An 18236-nucleotide genomic window follows, 5' to 3' on the forward strand; every position below is an offset into this window, starting at 1 on the left:
GCATGTCAGGCAGGGCTACCACCTCGCAGATCTTGCCGTCACTGCATTAGCACACTGGATTGTGGTGTTCGACGTCCCCTTTGCTTTAATGTTGCCTTCGCAAAAACCTCACCTGGCTTTCCTTCCCCCTGTTTATGTAATCCTTTGGAATCATTTCATGGTGGCCAAGGTAATTTGGAAAAAATCTTTGTCATTGTGGTAACTTCTAGGACCACTGTGTTTAAAATAGAAGACTCTCCCCAAAGCCATTGGGTCCTACTGACCAACGTGGCGACCCTGGTCATAGCCTTCTGCTGCTCTTGTCCCAGCCTTCCCTCTGCTGGCCACCCAGGCATGGTGCTTTTCCTCTTGTCTTCCATGGGGCTGTGTGTGAGCGGCACTGAGAGTCACCTCCCTGTTCCCTGTGACCCTTGTGGGGCGGCTGGTGCAGGTGACAGCTGGCAACAGGAAAGGCCTGTTTGCTTTCCAGATGCTAACTTGGTGACTGCAGATCCCAGCTTGCTACAGAGGGAGACCCCTGAGAAGTTTATAACATTGGCTTAACACAGTGCCAGCTGTTGAGGACAGTAAGGTGGGACTTCATTTATCCATCTGTCCTTCATTCACTCACGCTTGAGAGTAGTAAGGGTCTAGCTCAGCTGTCTCGGGGGAGGGGGAGGGCAGGATTTCAGACATTTTCATGCCCAGGAGCTTAATACATTGGAGAAGACTGAAGAGTGAGGGGGAGAAAGAAGCTGTCAGATGCTCAGAGGCTGTTTTCTCGTCAGGAGGATGGAAATAGGTTATCACTCACACCACCTGTTGGAGAGGAGAACAGACTGCTGTTTACCTAAGACGTTCTGTAGATGTTTGTGGCCACTGGCCTTTCCCATGTGAGGACAGGAGTTTGGCTCCCTCGCCAGGGTCTCCAGTTGAAGGATGACAAAACCCCACAGGCAGGCTGAGGAGAGCACGTGTCCTGAAGCTCAGTCCCGGGGAGCTAGTGAGCCTGTCATTTCACAACCTGTAAGACACCGGCACCCAGCTCCAGCCACAGCGCGTTTGCTGCGCCTTTACCCGGCCCGCAGGCAGGCTGTGCAGTCTGCTGGTGCACAGGTGTTGCAGGGCAAGCAGAATGGGTGGGGGCGGGGGGGCACAGCGCATATGGATTGAGATAATGCCTAGGCAGACTGGAGCGCAGTCTGTTATGAGGAGTGCATCACACACACGTGCCTTTGTCACACAGGCCTTATGATACCCGTGAGGGGCCTGGGCATGACAGCCTTCTTCATTTTCCTGAAGGGAGAAAGGCCTTCATGCTGCGCCCTCCACCCCAGGGGGAGCTAACCTCCAACAAAGAAGCCTTCCTTCTCTTGCCTCCCACCCTCTCCTTTTTTTCCAGGACCTGTTGCATCTGTCATCTGCCTCCATAGTCATTTCACAAATTTATTGAGGTATAATTGACATATAATAAACTGTGCACACTTAAAGTACCCAATCGGATATATTTTGATCTGTGAATACACTTGAAAAATCATCATCACAATCATGGTATTAAACATATTTCCAAAAGTTTTTTCTTGTCCCATTGTAATCTTCCCTTCAGCCCACCCCCATCCCTAGGCAACTGCTAATCTATAGTCAGTGTAGATTAATCTGCCTTTGCTAGAATTTTGTAAAATCGTGTACTCTTTTTTTTTTTTAATCTAGGCTCTTCTTTCCTTCTTATTTTGAGATTCATGCATGTTGTGTATATCAATAGTTTGTTCTTTTTTGTTGCTAAGTAATGTTTCATTTTATGAGTATCCTAAAATTTATCATACATGTGTTGATGGACTTTTGGGTTGCTTAATAATCTGTCAGAATGTCTTCCGAGGTGATTATACCATTTTATACTGCCACCCCACCCACCAGCAGTGTATGAGAGTATCAGTTGTCCCACACTTTGGTGATCACTTGGTATGGTCAGTCTTTTTAGCTTTAGCTATTTTAATAGGTGTATAGTGATATCTCACGATGGTTTTAATTTGAATTTGTCAGGAAGAGCTGCTGAAGGAGGGGTAGGCTATTCTTGGGCTTCTCTTGTGGCTCAGCTGGCAAAGAATCCGCCTGCAATGCGGGAGACCTGGGTTGGGAAGATCCCCTGGAGAAGGGAAGGCTACCCACTGCTGTATTCCGGCCTGAATTCCATGGACACAACTGAGCGACTTTCACTATGACTAATAAGGTTGAGTATCTCTTGAAGTATTTGTGTTTGCCATGCGTATCTCTTTGGTGAAAGATTTGAATATCTGTTCACATCATTTGCCCATTTCCTCCCTCCCTCGGGTTCTTTGTGTAATTATTGAAAGAGGTGTTTATATATTCTAGAGACAAGTCCTTTCTTAGATACATGATTTGTGTATCTTTTCTCCCAGTCTGTGACTTGCCTTTTCATTTTCATAGCAGTGTCATCTTTTGAAGAGCAAATTATTTTCAATTTTGATGAAATTCAGTTTGTTTTCTCTGTAGTTTGTGCTTTTTGTGTATAATTACTAAAATCTTTGCCTTTTAAACCCAAGGTCACTAAGATTTTCCTGTTTTCTTCTGTAGAAAAGACGACATTCTGTAGTTTCACTCTTAGGTTTATGATCTATTTTGTGTTAATTTTTGTGTATCTTGTGAGATAGAGGTCAAGGTTTGATATTTTCTTTCAGTGTTGTTTTTTGCCTATGGCTACCCAGTTAGTCCAGCATTGTTTGTTGAAAGATTACTCATTCACTACTGAATTGCCTTACCATCTTCGTTGAGCGTCGGCTGGCTGCCCGTGTGGGTTTGTTGAAGGGCTGTTCTGTTCCATTGCTCTGGTCAGTTTGTCTTTGCACCAGTACCACACTTGTAATACGGGCTTCCAGTTTTCTTTTTCTCCAAGTTTGTTACCTTTCTAGGAACTCTATGTTTCCGTATAAATTTTAGAATCAAGTTGTCAATCTCTCCCAAAGACCCTGCTGGAATTCCATTTGGAATTGCATTGAATCTATAGATCAGTTTGGGGGAGAGCTGACATCTTAACAATATCAACTCTTCCAAGCTATTATCTTGGTATATCTTTCCATTGGGCTTCACTGGTGGCTCAGTGGTAAATAATTTGCCTGCTGATGCTGGAGACGCGTGTTGGATCCCTGGGTCAGGAAGATCCCCAGGAGTAGGAAATGGCAGCCCACCCCAGTATTCTTGCTTTGGAAATCCCATGGACAGAAGAGCCTGGCAGGCTGCAGTCCATGGAGGTCACAAGAGTCAGGCACGACTTAGCGACTAGACAGCAGCCATCTTTGCATTAACGGATGCCCCTCTTAATGTCTCTCAGCCCTGTTTTGTAGTTTTCAGTGTTGAGGCCTTTTGTCAAATTTATCTGTAAGTTCTTCATACTTTTAATTGCTGTTGTAAATAGAATTGGTTTAAAATTTTTCAATTTCTGAATGTTGCTTGCGTATAGGAATATCATAGAATTTTATATTGAACTTATATCTTACAGCCTTGTTAAACTCACTTTTTTTGTAGAATTTGTGTTAAGATTTTCCATATAGACTGTTCTGTTATTTATGAATAAAGACAGCTTTACTTCTCGTTTTCCAATCTAGATGGATTTTTCTTCCTCCCTCCCTCCCTCTTTTTCTTTCTTCCTTTTCTTTCCCTTGCCTTATTGAACTACGTGGAATCTCCTGACAAAAATGAGTGGAGGTGGTGACACACATCCTTGGTTTTGTGCCTGTTCCTGGGGGAAAGCATTCGACTCTTCGCCACCAGGTGTGATGTTTGCTGTGGGTGTTGCTGGGCCAAGGAAGTTCTCTTCTGTTCCTGGCTTTCTGAGAGTTTTCATCAGGAATGGATGTTCAATTTTGTCAGTTTTTTTTCTACATCTGTTGAAATGATCATGGGCTTTTCCTTTTTAGAAAAGGATTACATTGATTTTTGAATGTTAATCTGCCTTCCCCACTTTAATTTTTAGTCTTTGTTTTCTGTCTTCATTCCTGGTGTAGGCATGTGGAATTTCCCTTATCTGATTTGTTGCACTGTCCTCCCTTGAGCCAGCTCTCTGTTCCTGGCATCAATACGACTTGCTGGTGGCCCATTGAGTGGAGGCAGACATGGGCTAACTGCACAGGATTAGAAGGTTAGGTTAGTATTGAAACTGTGGCCAGGTGTATAACGGGCACCCTGGCTTCCTCGTTGGGGAAGTGGCATAACACCTCCTCTGGAGGTCTGTGTTCTTAGGAGAGAACCTAAGTGGTAGGAGCCAGAGGCCCACCTAACCGGGGTGCCAGCTGGTGATGCCCAGGTAGTGGTTACTGCCTGCCTGCCTCTCTTCAGTAACTGAAGAGCTTGCTCCTTCCTGGGAACACTGGCCTGCTCAGTGCTCCTGCTGTAGAGCCTTCAGAATGCCCTTGCTTTCCCCAGACTGGCCTCTGCCCGGGGTGGGAGTGGTGTGGATGCCTTTCTCTGTGAGCTGTGAAACATAGCACATGCTGGGTATCTCAGAGGCAGCCTGGGCTCCTGGTCCACGTTCTCAGACCTTGTTCTATGGGACCCTCAGAGGGTCTTTGCCCCCCATATGGGGGGGCAAGGGGCTGGCTTGACAGTACCTCTCCCTCCTCTTCAACTCCAGTAGCTCTGGCATCTGTTTCTAGGATGGGATGGCTTCTCAGACCAGTTTTTCCTAAAAGTATAGCATATACCCAGAAAAGTGCGTAAGTTCTAAGTTTATATCTCAGTGCGTGTTTGTGAAGTGAACATACCCCAGTAACTCCCACCAAGGTCATGGAACAGAGCTTCTCCCCAGAAGCCATTCTTCTTCCCTCTCCTAGCCTCTCCCCACCCCCAATTCCCCTGACTTCTGTCACCATGGACAAATTTTGCCAGCTTTTGAGCTTCCAGTCTTTCATTCGACTTGTTTTGAGGTTTTATCTTCGATGTTATGTATAGCAGTACTGTCTTCATTTGACATTGAACAGCTGGATCGTGACTTCATCATCTGTTTAGTGTTGGTGGCCATGTGGATGGTTTTCAGATGGGACTGTTCTGAATACGGCCGCCCTGACCATTCTCGACACGTATGTGCTCAGGTTTCTGTTGGTCCCTACCCCAGAGTAGGATTTGCTGGGTCCTGGGGTGTGAATGTTCATCCTTACATGGTGTTTGATACCATGCACAGACTTCCCTTCGTGCTCCACGTGATGATGTCCTTGGTTTTCTCCACAGCGGCTGTTGCAGGAATGCCTCCCCTGTTGCAGGAATGCCCACTGAGAAAGTCCCCACACCCACTGCTGGTCTTCTGGTTCCACACAAAGCTCAGGGCAGCAGGTGGGGGAAAGAGGTGGCCTTGAACCTGACCCCTCTCAAGTGTAGTCCCATGACGGCTCCGTGGTGATCCCCTTTCTTGAGTGCTTACTGTGAGCCAGTCAGGCCAGGTCCTGGGTGTTCGTGTGTGTCTCCTGTTCCCCTCCCAGGAGCCTGTAGGACACTTCTGTCATCCTCCCACTTCGTGGCTGAAGGAATGACTGAGTGAGCTAGGTGGGTGGGCTCGGAGCTCTCTGCTCACCTCCCGTGTGCAGTGTTCGCTCATGCTTTTTGCCCTGGAGTGTGTGGTGCAGCCCATTAGGCCGTGTCCCGCCTGGTGGCTGTTGTATCACGTAGGACAGGCTCACCCAACCCTCAGTTACCTTTAGGGCCTGGTGAGTTTGCAGATCTCAGATCCTGTTCTGTGGAAGGAGACGAGGGCTCCTCTATACCTAACCTGTGACTTGCCAAGTGATGTATCTGCTGTGGCACTGGCAGTTCCTGTTACTCTGCTCTCAGAACAGACATGGTGACCCCGTGTGGAGTACCCAGGAAGGTGAGGGCTGCGTGTCTGTCGCATGTCCGTGACTCACCCTCAGTGCTTACCCCAGGCAGCCTGGTCGTCAGCGGTGCAGCCTCAGGTTCTGGGGCTAGTTTGGGCTTGAGGCCCTCTGAGAAGGGGTACGGCCTTGGCTTTCTTCTCCATAGTCCTTCAGATGTCGTAAAGGAGCCTGCTGGGTGTTGCCACCATGGTGTTCCTGGCGGCTCAGTTCAGCCTCAGTTGCAGTGCCTCACCTGTTGCTTCTGTCCTTGCCTTCGGCCATTTCTACCCATGCCTCAACACTGGGCCGTAACCAGCCCTTCCTATTATCTCCCTGGCCTGTGTTTGGTGCCTTGTTGAGGGAAATTTTAGGCTCTCCCCTGTTCTCAGGACTCCCATAGCAGCCCAGGTGAGCAGACTGGCAGACTCTTGGCATGGCACATTGGGCACTGCACTGTCTTGAAAGGATCTTAGAAACCACAGAATGGCCTGGTGGGCAGTGGATAGGACCAGCTTGGCCTGACCCCCGTGGGCACAGTCTCCCTAGAGGGTAGTCAGCGTGCCTCAATGTCTACAGATGATCTGTGAATTTCCCAACATTCCACGCAGGCTTCCTGACTCCTGGAAGGAGAGCTGGGCTCGGGTTGGTGGCTGGTCTTGCTTCAAGTCTTGGTTGGGCCGGCACTGGAAGCCAGGTCCGGCCCGGCTGCTTCTCTGCCCGGCTCGGTGCTTGCCCTGAGCTGCAGTGGGGTTCACTGCAGTGCGGGAGTGCCCTGCCGTCCCCTTGCGGCTTCACTCAGCCTTCTCTCGGAGGCTGGCCCCATTGCTTCCTGAAAAGCTGGCTGGTTCTCATTTGGGGTTGCCGGTATTCTGGGTGTATGTGGGCCGAGCACTGTGTGCCCCTCCCACGGGCATCGGACGTTTCGTCTTACACAGCTGGTATTCTTACTGGCTGTTTCCACGAGAGCACGGCTGGGAGGGAGGAACCCACATGGTGTGCTGTATGTTGTCACAGGCACTGACAACCGGACCCTTCTGCAAGCATGGATGCAGATAGAAAACACTCTGCTTGGCTTTCTGACTTTGCAACTGCAAACTGTAGGAATGAACCAACTCCCAGATACGACACATTGAGAGCTCTTACACTCTCTGAAAGGGCCAAGTTACAACAGGAATTGTGCGTTGACCTGATTCAGAGGTCAGGAGAGCTGAAGCTTGTGGTTTTGTTGGGAAGCGCTGCTGGGACAGATGAGAGAAGGGCTTGAGGGCCAGCACTGTGGAGAGAAGTGCTGGTCTCCCCCCACTTCCCCCGCTTTGTCTGCAAGCCTCTCTCACCTCCGCAAGCCTCTCACAGAGGTCCCCTGGTTGGCCGCCGTTCATGGTAGCGGCCCTGGGCTCCCTCTTCCTGGGCTGCTCATGAGGTGCAGGCAGTGTTCTCTGCCGGCTTCCTGGGCCAAGTCGCAGCTGCAGTCGGCTGCTCTGGCCGCGGGTGCTCTGCGGGCTGTGAGTGTACAGCAGGCAGGGCCACGCAGGCAGCGGCCACCCTCCAGCTGTGGACGCTCCCGGGGAGCAGATGGGCCCCACTGATGAGGAAGTGCTTTTGTGCTTTTGCAAGTGGTGAGCTTGGCGACTGCGGCTGAGACACAGCCCCCGCCCCAGTGTCGCTCTTCCTCTCAGCAGCCGTGAATGAGAGTGACTTAGCTCCTGTGGGTGTGAGATTCCCATGGGGTCCTGGCAGAAGGAGGCGCCTTTGAAAGCCAGGCAGGGCGCTGACAGGGCATCTGCCTGAGGAAGGTTCCCCTGGCGCCTGCCTGGCTGTGGGACAGAGCAAGGCAGAGCGGAGCCAGGAGGCTGCACCTTGCAGAGCTGAGAGGTAGACTCAAGGCACATCGACTTGTTTTCCTCACTCGGGAAAGTGGGGTGGGACACACGCTGGTCACCACCAGGCTCAGCTCTTGCACTGACTTGTGGTAGAGGCAGTTTGAGTCACAGAACGGCACCCGTTTTGGGAACGTGTAAAGTTCATCAGAAGCGGGAAGACTTGCTGTGGCTGAAGAGTGAGGCTGGGACCAAATCACAGACACACACTCGCCTGGCAAAGCCCCTTTCACCAGCGTGCACACCCTCAGCAAACACGACTGACACCTGCCATGGGGCTGGCAGGGCATGGTGACTCAGCCAAGGATGACCTTAGGATGCTCAGCACGTCGAAAAGCTCGAGGTTTGCTTGCTTCTGGGTGCCATCTGTGTCGTGTTTTGGTTTGGAAGGACAGCTTGCTTGCTGATGAACAGTTCCAAAGCCTTTTGAGCTAATTGGTTTTTGTAAATTCTAGTCTAGACTATTCTGCTTTAAAAAAAAAAAAAGTGTGACTTCCACATGGCTGGTTTTAAAGTGAACTAGCTTTTACCACTGACGTGGTGGGCTTTAAGCCCCTGAAGGAGTTGGTGTGGGCTGTGCTGCATAGGTGCAGGGCCACAGTGTGCTCACGGGCTGGCTAGACAGGCGGGGTGAGTCCCACCTCAGTGTGTGTCATTTCAGGCCCTGGCAGGGAGACTGCAGTGCCTTTGTCATTTACCAAGTGGTCTGCAGCTCAGGGCAAGCACTGGGGATGGGCTGAAGGCCCTGCTGTTGGAGACCTCTCAGCTCTAGAGCACCCTAGGTGGGAGACAGAGGCAGCCCAGAGACCATCATCCATTGGTGCTCTGGGCACGAAGCCACCCTGTGTGGCTACCAGGAACTCTGTAACCTGTCCATTTTCCCACTGTGGCAGGTTGATGAGAGTATGTGGGTGGGAGGCTGTCACCAGCCTGGTGGTGTCTGGGAGCCCCCCCAGTAAAGCACCAGCTGGGCTGTGTATGGTGGGCAGGCCCCGTGCCAGGCTAGTGTAAAGCCACTCTCCTCCATCTTCAGCTGCATGGTGAGCACTAGGCTTCTGTTGCCTTTCTGGACCCTCAGATTTCTTATCTGTAAAGTGGAGTTTCAAGAAAGAGAAGCTAGAGACTTCGGTGCCTGCAGGAACCCAACAAGGAGTGGTCCTGTGAGAGTCAGGCTGAAATGCCTTACTAGCTTACTCTAGTGCCTTTGGGTCTCACCAGTTCTTGAACTTGGGGAGTACAGGGTTTCCCCTTTGCCACCAGGGCTGCACACATCTAGCTGCACTGCCAAGAGATTGGGGATTTCGAGTGGAGTGGGAACCGTTGATGCGTGGAGAAAAGGGAGCAGTGAGCGGATAGACGCCAAAGAAGTCTCAGTTCCTTGTTTCACATCAGGGCTGGAAATCCCCCACAGGGCGGTAATTATTCAGGGCCTGAGGTTTACCTACCTCTGCCCTGAATTACTGCTAGCAGGAGGCTGAGCAGTGGTGAATCTGCCCCCTTGGGCTGGCCCCACCTCCGCACATGGATCCAGATGCAGAGCAGTGACCCAGCCGCAGAACAGCTCTCAGACATGTGCCGAGGAGGTAGTGACATCCTGCACTAGATGGTCTGAACTCTGACCCAGCTGCTTGTGAGGGCCGCCGCCCTCCCCTGGTCCTGTCACTTGTGGGCAGCCAGTGCCCCTTCCTCCTCCTCATTCACTGTGAGTCACGCAGCAAATGTGGGTTAGACTGGCTGCAGTCGTGACCTAGCACTCGATGCGGGGCTCTCCAGAGGGAGGCCTGGCTGCTTCCCCTGTGCTCTTGGTCCTCTCCCGACGGGAGGTCCGCATAAGAACCCTGGGGTCTGGTGCTGGTAAGGAGGGTCCCCTCCTCGCTTGCCAGCATGTGCCCTGGGGCGTCCCTGAGGTGTAAATGGGGACGTGTTTGGGAAGGGTTCTTTCTCTCCCTGCCTGAGCCCGGCTGGGAGGAACCCAGTTTAGGGGGCTGCTTCCCCTCCTTTCTGCCTAGGATGGATATTGGTTCACTTTCCTGTCTGACCATGGATACCCAGTTATCCCTCGTGAATCACGAGTCTAGAATCTGCAAGCCCTTGGCGCGGTAGAGGAGAAGGCAGTTCCACCCTTGGTCACCAAGTGACCGTGCTCACCTGGGCCTCGCCCGGGGCTGCCCGCTGACTCCCACGGACTTCCGGCCCTGCCTCTGCTCCTCGGAGTGCTCCGCTGCTGCCTGGCCCACCTCGCCTGATGCCTGCCTCTCCAGAGGAGCCCTCCCTGCTCCTGACACTGCTCCTTGGCGCCTGCCCTGGGGACACTTAGGCATCCCCATGCACAGGGGCAGACATCATCACCTGGAAGGATATTTACTTGCAATAAAGAGGCCAATCAAATAATGAAAATATGTGGGCTGGGACAGTGAACAACTTACAGGAAAAGTCGACATTAGTAGAAAGGGTAGGTAGCACTTGGCTTCATTCATTATTAAGGAAATAAAGATGAATCTGTAGCTGTTGAAGGAGTCCTAATGAGAAGATGAGGCTGCAAGTGTTCAGACGTCCCTTGCATGTGAATTCTGCTCCTTTTGGGAAAGCTGTTTGGCAAGTGGTTTTGAGAGGTGGTTTTTTGTTTAGTAGTTTTGTTTTGGTTTCATTCCATGGCAATGAATTCCAGGGGAGATATCCAAAGGCCATGTATGTGCCAGGCTCTTCCTGAGAGCAGGAGGCTGTGAATGACCCTTGGGCTCTCTGGCCTGTAGAGCTGCCCCAAAGTCCCCCTTGGGGTCAGCGTCTGGGAGTGGCTCAGAGGCTTCCTTCCTGCGCAACAGTGGCATACTGTCTCTACTGTGATGGTGGGTGAATGTATTTTTGGACAGACAGGTGCCAGGCAGGACCTAAAAACAGGGTGGTCTGTTAGGGTAGTGGGAGCAGTTTGGCTCCCACCGTGGCTAAGGTTAATGGAAGGCCGTTGTGTAGTCAGCCTGCTTTCCCCAGGTCTGCTCTTCCTGCTGGCATCCTGGCTCACGCCAAGGTCTTTGCTCTGGACTTCTCTCCCCTCTCCAGGGCTTTGATACCATCTCACCTTCTCTGGATGTGTTGAGGCTTCTGCTGTCCACCTTGGAGGCCCAGCTTAGATACTGCTCTCACCACAGGCACCCCTGGCCTGCCTTTTACCTGACGCCTACCTACCTCCCTGCCCCAGCAGTCCTGTACTGGGTTTTTTTCACAGGCCTGGAGCCTGGCTAGAAGCCTCCCCTTGGTTATATCTGAGCCTTGGCGTCTCTGCTGTGCATTGGGCCCTCTCATTGAGGGTGGAGGCAAGGGCTGCAGGCTGCTAGGCTATTACTGTCTGCTGGATCTGAGGCTGAAAGCCCAACCTCGCACTGCATAGAGCCCAGGACACCTGCCTGTTAGCTGTGGTGAGGGCAGAACTTGGCCTGCTCCCTGGTCCTTAGGGCTTGATTGCCTCCAGATGCCCAGATAATGCTCCCTACACAGGCTCAGTGCCCTTGCTAGCATGGCTGAAGCAGGGGAACCAGAGGGATGAGCCCTCGGGCGGCCCTGAACTTGAGGAAGGCAGCAGACAGTGCTCTCCACAGCGCGGAGAGCCTGAGCGCCTCCTCAAAGCCGAAAGCCTCTTTGGATACCTGCCTGAGTGTAGGGGCTGCTCGGCTGTGACGGTGGGGTGACAGGCCTTTCCCCAGCCCCACCCTGTGCAGCTTCCAGGAGGGTCTCTGGCTGTGCGAGGGTCTACAGTGCCAGCTTGCTCCAACCCCCAGGGTTGCTCAGGTGTTCTGGCTCCCCCCTCCTATCTGGCAGCAGGACAGCGTCTGCCCAAGGACAAGGACACTCTGTGCCACTGGGCTCGCTCTGTGGGCACTGCTGGTTCAGGAGTGTGTAGGGACCCAGGGCTCTAAATATACCAGGGTGAGGTCACTGGGGTGGAGAGAGGCCATGTGGCAAGCCCAGGACCCTGTCAGGGCCAGAATCCCAGGGCTGGGGACAGGGAGCAGGTGGCCTTGTTCCTGTGGGACCAGCCTCCTCACTGCCTGGTTTGTCAGGATATTTTCTTAGACATCATTGCTTTGGGGCTCCAAAAAAGTCTTTGTCTACCCCAGGGTTGCAGAGATAGTCTCCTGTTTATTCTAGAAGCCTTAGAGTTTTTGCTTTCACATTTAGATCTGGGGTTCATTTTAATTTTTGAGTATGCTGTGATGCTTAGTGTAGTTGGAATCAACCCAGTGTGTATCTCCTGTGACTTTTCATCCACCGTGGTTTGAAGTTCATCTTGTTGATGTACTGAAGCTGCAGTGTGCTCATTTCTAGAGCTCTTGAATTTCTTAGTCTGTTCAGCTTTTGGACTACAGTGATGTCATTACAACATACGGCCACATGACCCACTCCTTTACATCACATTCATAAAATGTGATGTAATAATAGCTAACACCTTCCACTTGAGGTTGTGATAATTCAGTGGAGTGGTGCTGTATGGAAACAGACCTTGGTAGAACAGGGCCTGGCTCATAGCACGTGTCATCCGGGGTATAGAATTGCTTGGTCACAAGACACATAAGTGTTTGATTTGACCAGACACAGCCCAGTGCTCCCCAGAATTGGCCGCACCCCAGAACTACCTGGTGTTGTCAGATGCCATTTCCAGCAGTCTGGTGTGTATTCATTGCAGCCGCTTGTGGGTTCGGTCTGCCTCGCCTGATGGCCAGGAGAGTTGAGCACTGCTGCACGATCTTTTGTCATGCCCAGTCCCCAATAGTGTCTCCCCGCCCGTGTTCTCTGTGGGCTCAAACACAGACCGGGGGGGGCCTGTGGCATTGATCTCCTCCCACTTTGTGACTTCTGCTCTCCTTGTGATGTCTTTAGATGAACTCTATAAAGATCTTGTTAATGCAACTAAGTTGATTAGATTATTATGCACAGCTGTTTTAAACGTGGCGCATTTTATTCAATAAGTCAACCTCCTGTCAGATGGCAGACTTAAGTGCATTTCCCACATCAAGAGTGAATCTTGTTTCATAAATGTGAATTTCAGTTGTGCGCAGCCACTTGGGCAGATGGGTGTGTCCGTGGACAGACTCAGTCACCTGTTCACCGTGCACTGGAGGAGGCAGATGGGAGGGTGCGCACTAGGTGTCGTGTTGGCCCCTGGGAGCAGGTAGGAGGCTACAGGAGGTGGGTCTCTGGTGATGCTGGCCCCACTGGCTCTTGGGAAAGGGAGAGGTGCCTAGGGTCTGACAGTGGCTCTTGTTTTACAGATCCGGAACATGGTGGCGGTGCAGGAAGTCATCTCCAGCCTGGAGAAATACCCCATTACCAAAGAGGCACTGGAGGTGAGCGTTCCAGGTCTGAGCACTAGGGCGGGCAGTGAGGGCGGGGCCTGGGCTGCCCCAACCCTGGGCTTTCCTGACTTCTTAGAGCCTCAGAGACTTTGCTCACTGGCCCAGCAAGGCCTTAAAGGGAAGAGTGAGGGGGGCATGCCCTCCTGGCCTGCACTGTGCCAGTCCACAGCACACAGGCACTGCAGGAAATACGAGGCTTTAGTTCAGAGCTGAGGCCCCTTTCTCTGCAGGAGGCCCTGCACACTGCAGTGCGCAGCAGGGCTTCCAGTGAGTGATGCTGGCTCGAGGTCCCGTGTGCTGTTGCCTTTGCCACAGTGTACTCTCACCTAGAAATCTCCTCTGGCAAAGTGTCCTCGCGGTGGCCGTGAATGGTCCGCGGCCTTCAGGAGCTGGGAACCTGTGAGATGATGCTTCTGAGAATGCCCTGTCTGTCCCATGGACTGTAAGATCTGAGGACTTGGGTTTGAGAATTTAAATGTCACATGGGACCCAAAATCTTGATAGGTTTTGTGTCTGGGAGACCAGTGGTTTAGGGGGCCTGTGGGGTCATTACAAAGATATGGAGCCCTTCCCCCAGCTCCATGGGAAGCTCCATTTCTGCCCAGCTCTCTTTTCACGGGGTGTCCCTGTCCTAAAAGCGTGTCATTGTGTCTCTCTGGCTGTAGGAAACCCGCCTTGGGAAGCTCATCAACGACGTCCGCAAGAAGACCAAGAACGAGGAGCTCGCCAAGCGGGCCAAGAAGCTGCTGCGGAGCTGGCAGAAGCTCATCGAGCCCGTGCACCAGAATGAGGCTGCGCTGCGGGGGCTGGCGGGTGCCCCTGGCTCGGCCAACGGCGGTGCCCATAACTGCCGGCCAGAGGCAGGGGCGGCCGGCCCGCCTAAGAGTGTCCACGACCTGAAGTACCGCAATGACATGCCAAGGCTGTGCGGGCAGCGGCTGGACAGGTTGGGCAGCCGCAAGCGCCGGGGAGACCAGCGTGACCTTGGTCACCCTGGGCCACCTCCCAAGGTCTCCAAGGCGAGCCATGACTCCCTGGTACCCAACTCATCCCCGCTCCCCACCAATGGGATCAGCGGGAGTCCCGAGAGCTTCCCCAGCCCCCTGGACAGCAGTGGGCACGTGGGCCCTGAGGGTAACCGCCTGGAGCACGGCGAGAACGACAAGCACAGTGGCAAGATCCCCGTCAATGCCGTGAGGCCGCACACCAGCTCCCCAGGCCTGGGCAAGCCCCCCGGGCCCTGTTTGCAGACGAAGGCTGTGGTGCTGCAGCAGTTGGACAAGGTGGACGAGACTCCAGGGCCCCCCCACCCCAAGGGGCCACCTCGCTGCTCTCTTGGTTCCCGGAACTCACGGCACGAGGGCTCCTTTGCCCGGCAGCGGAGCCCGTACACATACAAGGGCTCCCTGCCCAGCCCGTCACCTCGGCCCCAGTCGCTGGATGCCACGCAGGTGCCATCACCGCTTCCGTTGGCCCAGCCGTCCACACCCCCTGTGCGGCGACTCGAGCTGTTGCCCAGCGCAGAGAGCCCTGTGCGCTGGCTGGAGCAGCCAGAGGGCCACCAGCGGCTTGCAGGGTTGGGCTGCAAGGCGGGGCTGCCGCCGGCCGAGCCCCTCCTGCCCCGGGCAGGCTTCTCCCCAGACTCCTCCAAGGCGGACAGCGATGCTGCCTCCTCCGGTGGGTCAGACAGCAAAAAGAAGAAGAGGTACCGGCCTCGTGACTACACGGTTAACTTGGACGGGCAGGTGGCTGAGGCTGGTGTCAAGCCTGTCCGGTTAAAAGAGCGGAAGCTCACCTTTGACCCCATGACGAGACAGATCAAACCTCTGACCCAGAAAGAGCCAGTGCGGGCCGACAGCCCCGTGCACACGGAGCAGCCCAGGACAGAGCTGGACAAGCCCGAGGCCAAGGCCAGCCTCCAGAGCCCTTTTGAACAGACGAACTGGAAGGAACTGTCGCGCAACGAGATCATCCAGTCCTACCTGAGCCGGCAGAGCAGCCTGCTCTCGTCGTCGGGCGCACAGACCCCGGGCGCTCACCACTTCATGTCTGAGTACCTGAAGCAGGAGGAAAGCACTCGGCGCGGGGCCCGGAAGCCGCACGTGCTGGTGCCTCATGGCCCGCCCACGGACTTCCCCGGGCTGAGCCGCGAGGTCACCCGGGACGATCTGGACAAAATCCAGGCCCACCAGTGGCCAGGGGTGAACGGGTGTCAGGACACACAGGGTAACTGGTATGACTGGACGCAGTGCATATCGCTCGACCCGCACGGCGACGACGGGCGGTTGAACATTCTGCCTTATGTCTGCTTGGACTGACCGGCCCTTCGGGCTCTAAGTGCATTCCCACCTTGCAGTCAGCCAGGGAGGACGGGCGCCAGGGCCCGCCGCCTCCAGTGGTTGGGAATCCGGGGGGTCCGGCCCGGGGCGGGAGGGAGGGGGCGAGAGTCTCTAGGTCTCTCTGCACTCGTCCCTCTAAATTCTCCTTTTGTGAAATGCTGCTACCAGTTTACTAACAAAATTGCAAAGGAAGGACCGCGTGAAAGGAAGGCCAGCAAAGTGAGTTCAGAACTCTATAGCAAACCAGCTATAAAAAGCGTTAGTCTCCCACCCCAGAAGAGGTGCGGATGCTTCCCAGCCCTGCTGAGCTGGGACCTCAGTTGCAGGCAGGCACAGAAAACCTGTGGGAGAGGTTACCTTTAACACAGTGACAGAAGCACGCATCTCATCTTTGCATTTTCTGTTTTTAACATGGCCCTAAGCGTCTGAGGCAGTGGGCAGTACTGTGGCCTCGGTTTGCACCCCACTGGCCAGCTTTCCCATCACGGTGCCTCAGCTGTAGTGAGCTGCTGGCATCAGGCAGGCCGGCTGGCCACCCAGTTCGACCCATGCTCCCTGGGCGTCCACACATTTGTATCTGGTTTCAGTTACAGCCCAGTTTTTAAAGAAATGCTGCAGAAATTTGTTTTCTAAAGTTTATTTTGCCCCCTCTTCCATCTGACCACCAGACGAGTAACTTGCCTTTTGTTCTTCCCTCTTCAGTTTCCCCTTCCCACACATATCTAGAAAAGTTCACCTTTCTAGACTTCCCTTCCCTTCAAAACACAAAAGTAACCGCGGGTGCTACTGGTGTGTAAGCTGTACTGTTGGGCGAGAAGAGACCTGTCTGTATGCTGGAAACACTCATAACCATTCCTTTAGATTCGTTTGCCTTATGGTTATTTGTCATAAACGCGATTTGCAAAAACAAGGAGCCTTAGTGAATGTACAGTACCTAGACTTCTGTGTTCTCAGGACGCAGAAGGGAGCAACTTTGCTATTTGGTCCAGTAAGTGGACACCTTGTGATATAAATGTGGAAATAATAAAAAAAAAAACATTTGCACAAACCAGTCTGAGAATTGTTTTTTAATTTGGTCCTTTATAGCCACATTCATCCTCTCTGGATTCTGGATTAGCCAAGACAACCTGGACCCCATATCCAAGGTTCAGGCCCTATAGCTAGCCAGGCTGTGGGGAGGTGGGCAGGGCAGTCACCAAGTCCAGCCTATTAGCCTTCTGCATGGAGACTGACCTCTACCTTGCCTTTCATTCATTCAGGGTCACAATGCCTCTCCCACCTCCAGAGTCATCTGCTAACTCTGGGTGACAGAGTCGGAGAGACCACATCTGTCTCCATTCCAGACCTCACTTTCCCTAGAAACAGCTTTGCCCTCCCAAGCAGGCTCCACAACCCAGGTCTCAAGTGACCTTGTCTTACCCCTGAAATATTTGCAGTTCTTCCTTAACTATAAAGTGATGATCTTTTAATTCTTCTCCCTCATCTCTGAAACCATAAGCTTTGGCTTTCTATTTTTTTCAGTCTGGAATAATAAGTCATCTTGACCATATTTACTTGATGTCAGATGAAGAATCAACTCCCCCTTTAGAGGAGCAGCCCCACCAGGCAAATCAGGAGGTCCAGAAACATGCAATCAACCCAGAGCCACAGTTGCAGAGCCTTGGGGAATTCTGACATAGCCCTGGTGCAGGGCATACCCTCTCCTACAAGAGGGTGAAGTAGCTTTGAGGGCAGCCCCTGCCATCTACCACCTGTATGGAGCTGGGCTAATCACTTTACTCCTATACACCTGTCCCCATTTGGGAGCTATAAATGATACCCCAAAGCTGTGAGGATTAAATTATATGATCCAAATTTAGCGGTGGGGAGGGGGGGCAAAAAGCTTGTCATCAGGACCATTTGTGCTGGGGAATAACTAGTTTCCTCAGTCCACTGTGCCTGTTTTCTCACATGTATTGTGGCCAGCTGACATGTGGGCATCCTGAGGATGACATCCTCCCGACAAAGGGTCAGAGGCACAGCTGGAAGCTATTAAGGTGCAGGTTGGCGCCCCATGAGCATCTCCTTTTCTCAGACCTGGGCTCTGAGGGAGGTCACTGCTCCTTAACCCCCTGCAGGCCCCACCTCTCCTGTGTCTGAGTATCTAGTAAGCCCTAGGGTACAGATACTGCCTGACTGAGAACACAAGGTTAAGCTGTGACTTCCCATCAACATTTTGCGGATCAAGTTGGGTTGCCACTTTTTAATTTGCCAAGTAAAGATAGAGTAGAAGGAAAATTTTACACTCCCTATCGCCCCCAAAGTTGGAAGTACATGATTTTTGAAACAAAGTCCTGCAGTGTAAGATCATCTTGCTGAAAACACCACTTTGTTTTCCGTTGCGGCTTTGGGCTGCTCTATCCCAACCGGTCCTTGAGCATCAGCAGTAGGGGTCAGCACCACGCCCCTCCCTCCTGCAGATCCCTAGAGACAGGTGCCCGAGGAGGTTGCCATTACTGCGACTCCCAAACTTGCCAGAGGACCCATGCCACGTCGCTTCCCTTCCCTGGGCTTCGGTCCATCAGTCGGTGAAATGAAGACAGTAATACCGCACAGCGCGTTCCCAGAACGTGCTCCAGGGCGCTCTGGGCTGGTCCTTTTGTTGGAGTGCGGCCACGGGAGTTCGCTCCCGGTTTGCAGAAAGAATTTAGCCCATGGAGAGGTTTTCACCATTCGGTTTCTCTTCCCGTAAGGTCTAGTCTTTTACCTTTGTCTTCCGACCATCAGGAATCTGGCTGGAGGGCGCCAATGAAGCCCGGATATCGAGGTTTGACCCGCGAACTCGATCGCCCGCTC

At 52.9% G+C, this 18236-nt stretch overlaps 1 protein-coding gene across 4 annotated transcripts in view; it reads left to right on the forward strand.

Annotated features, from left to right (window-relative positions):
• The window catches only part of MED26 (mediator complex subunit 26), a 40704-nt gene extending 24255 nt beyond the window's left edge, over positions 1 to 16449 (forward strand). For 3 of the 4 annotated variants that reach the window (XM_086408623.1, XM_086408622.1, XM_086408625.1), the window contains 2 exons: positions 12979 to 13053; positions 13728 to 16449. In XM_086408623.1, the coding sequence (XP_086264749.1) occupies positions 12979 to 13053; positions 13728 to 15380 (1728 nt within the window). In that variant the 3' untranslated portion in view covers positions 15381 to 16449. Of the gene's footprint in view, positions 1 to 2019; positions 2207 to 12978; positions 13054 to 13727 lie in introns of those variants that run through there. The other variant, XM_086408624.1, reaches the window with a different exon arrangement.
• Positions 16450 to 18236: the final 1787 nt, after the last annotated feature.

This window comes from Bos grunniens, chromosome 7, assembly GCF_055505025.1.
Source record: "Bos grunniens cultivar Pamir isolate PY7600 chromosome 7, Bosgru_T2T1.0, whole genome shotgun sequence".
Classification (NCBI taxonomy): domain Eukaryota; kingdom Metazoa; phylum Chordata; class Mammalia; order Artiodactyla; family Bovidae; genus Bos; species Bos grunniens.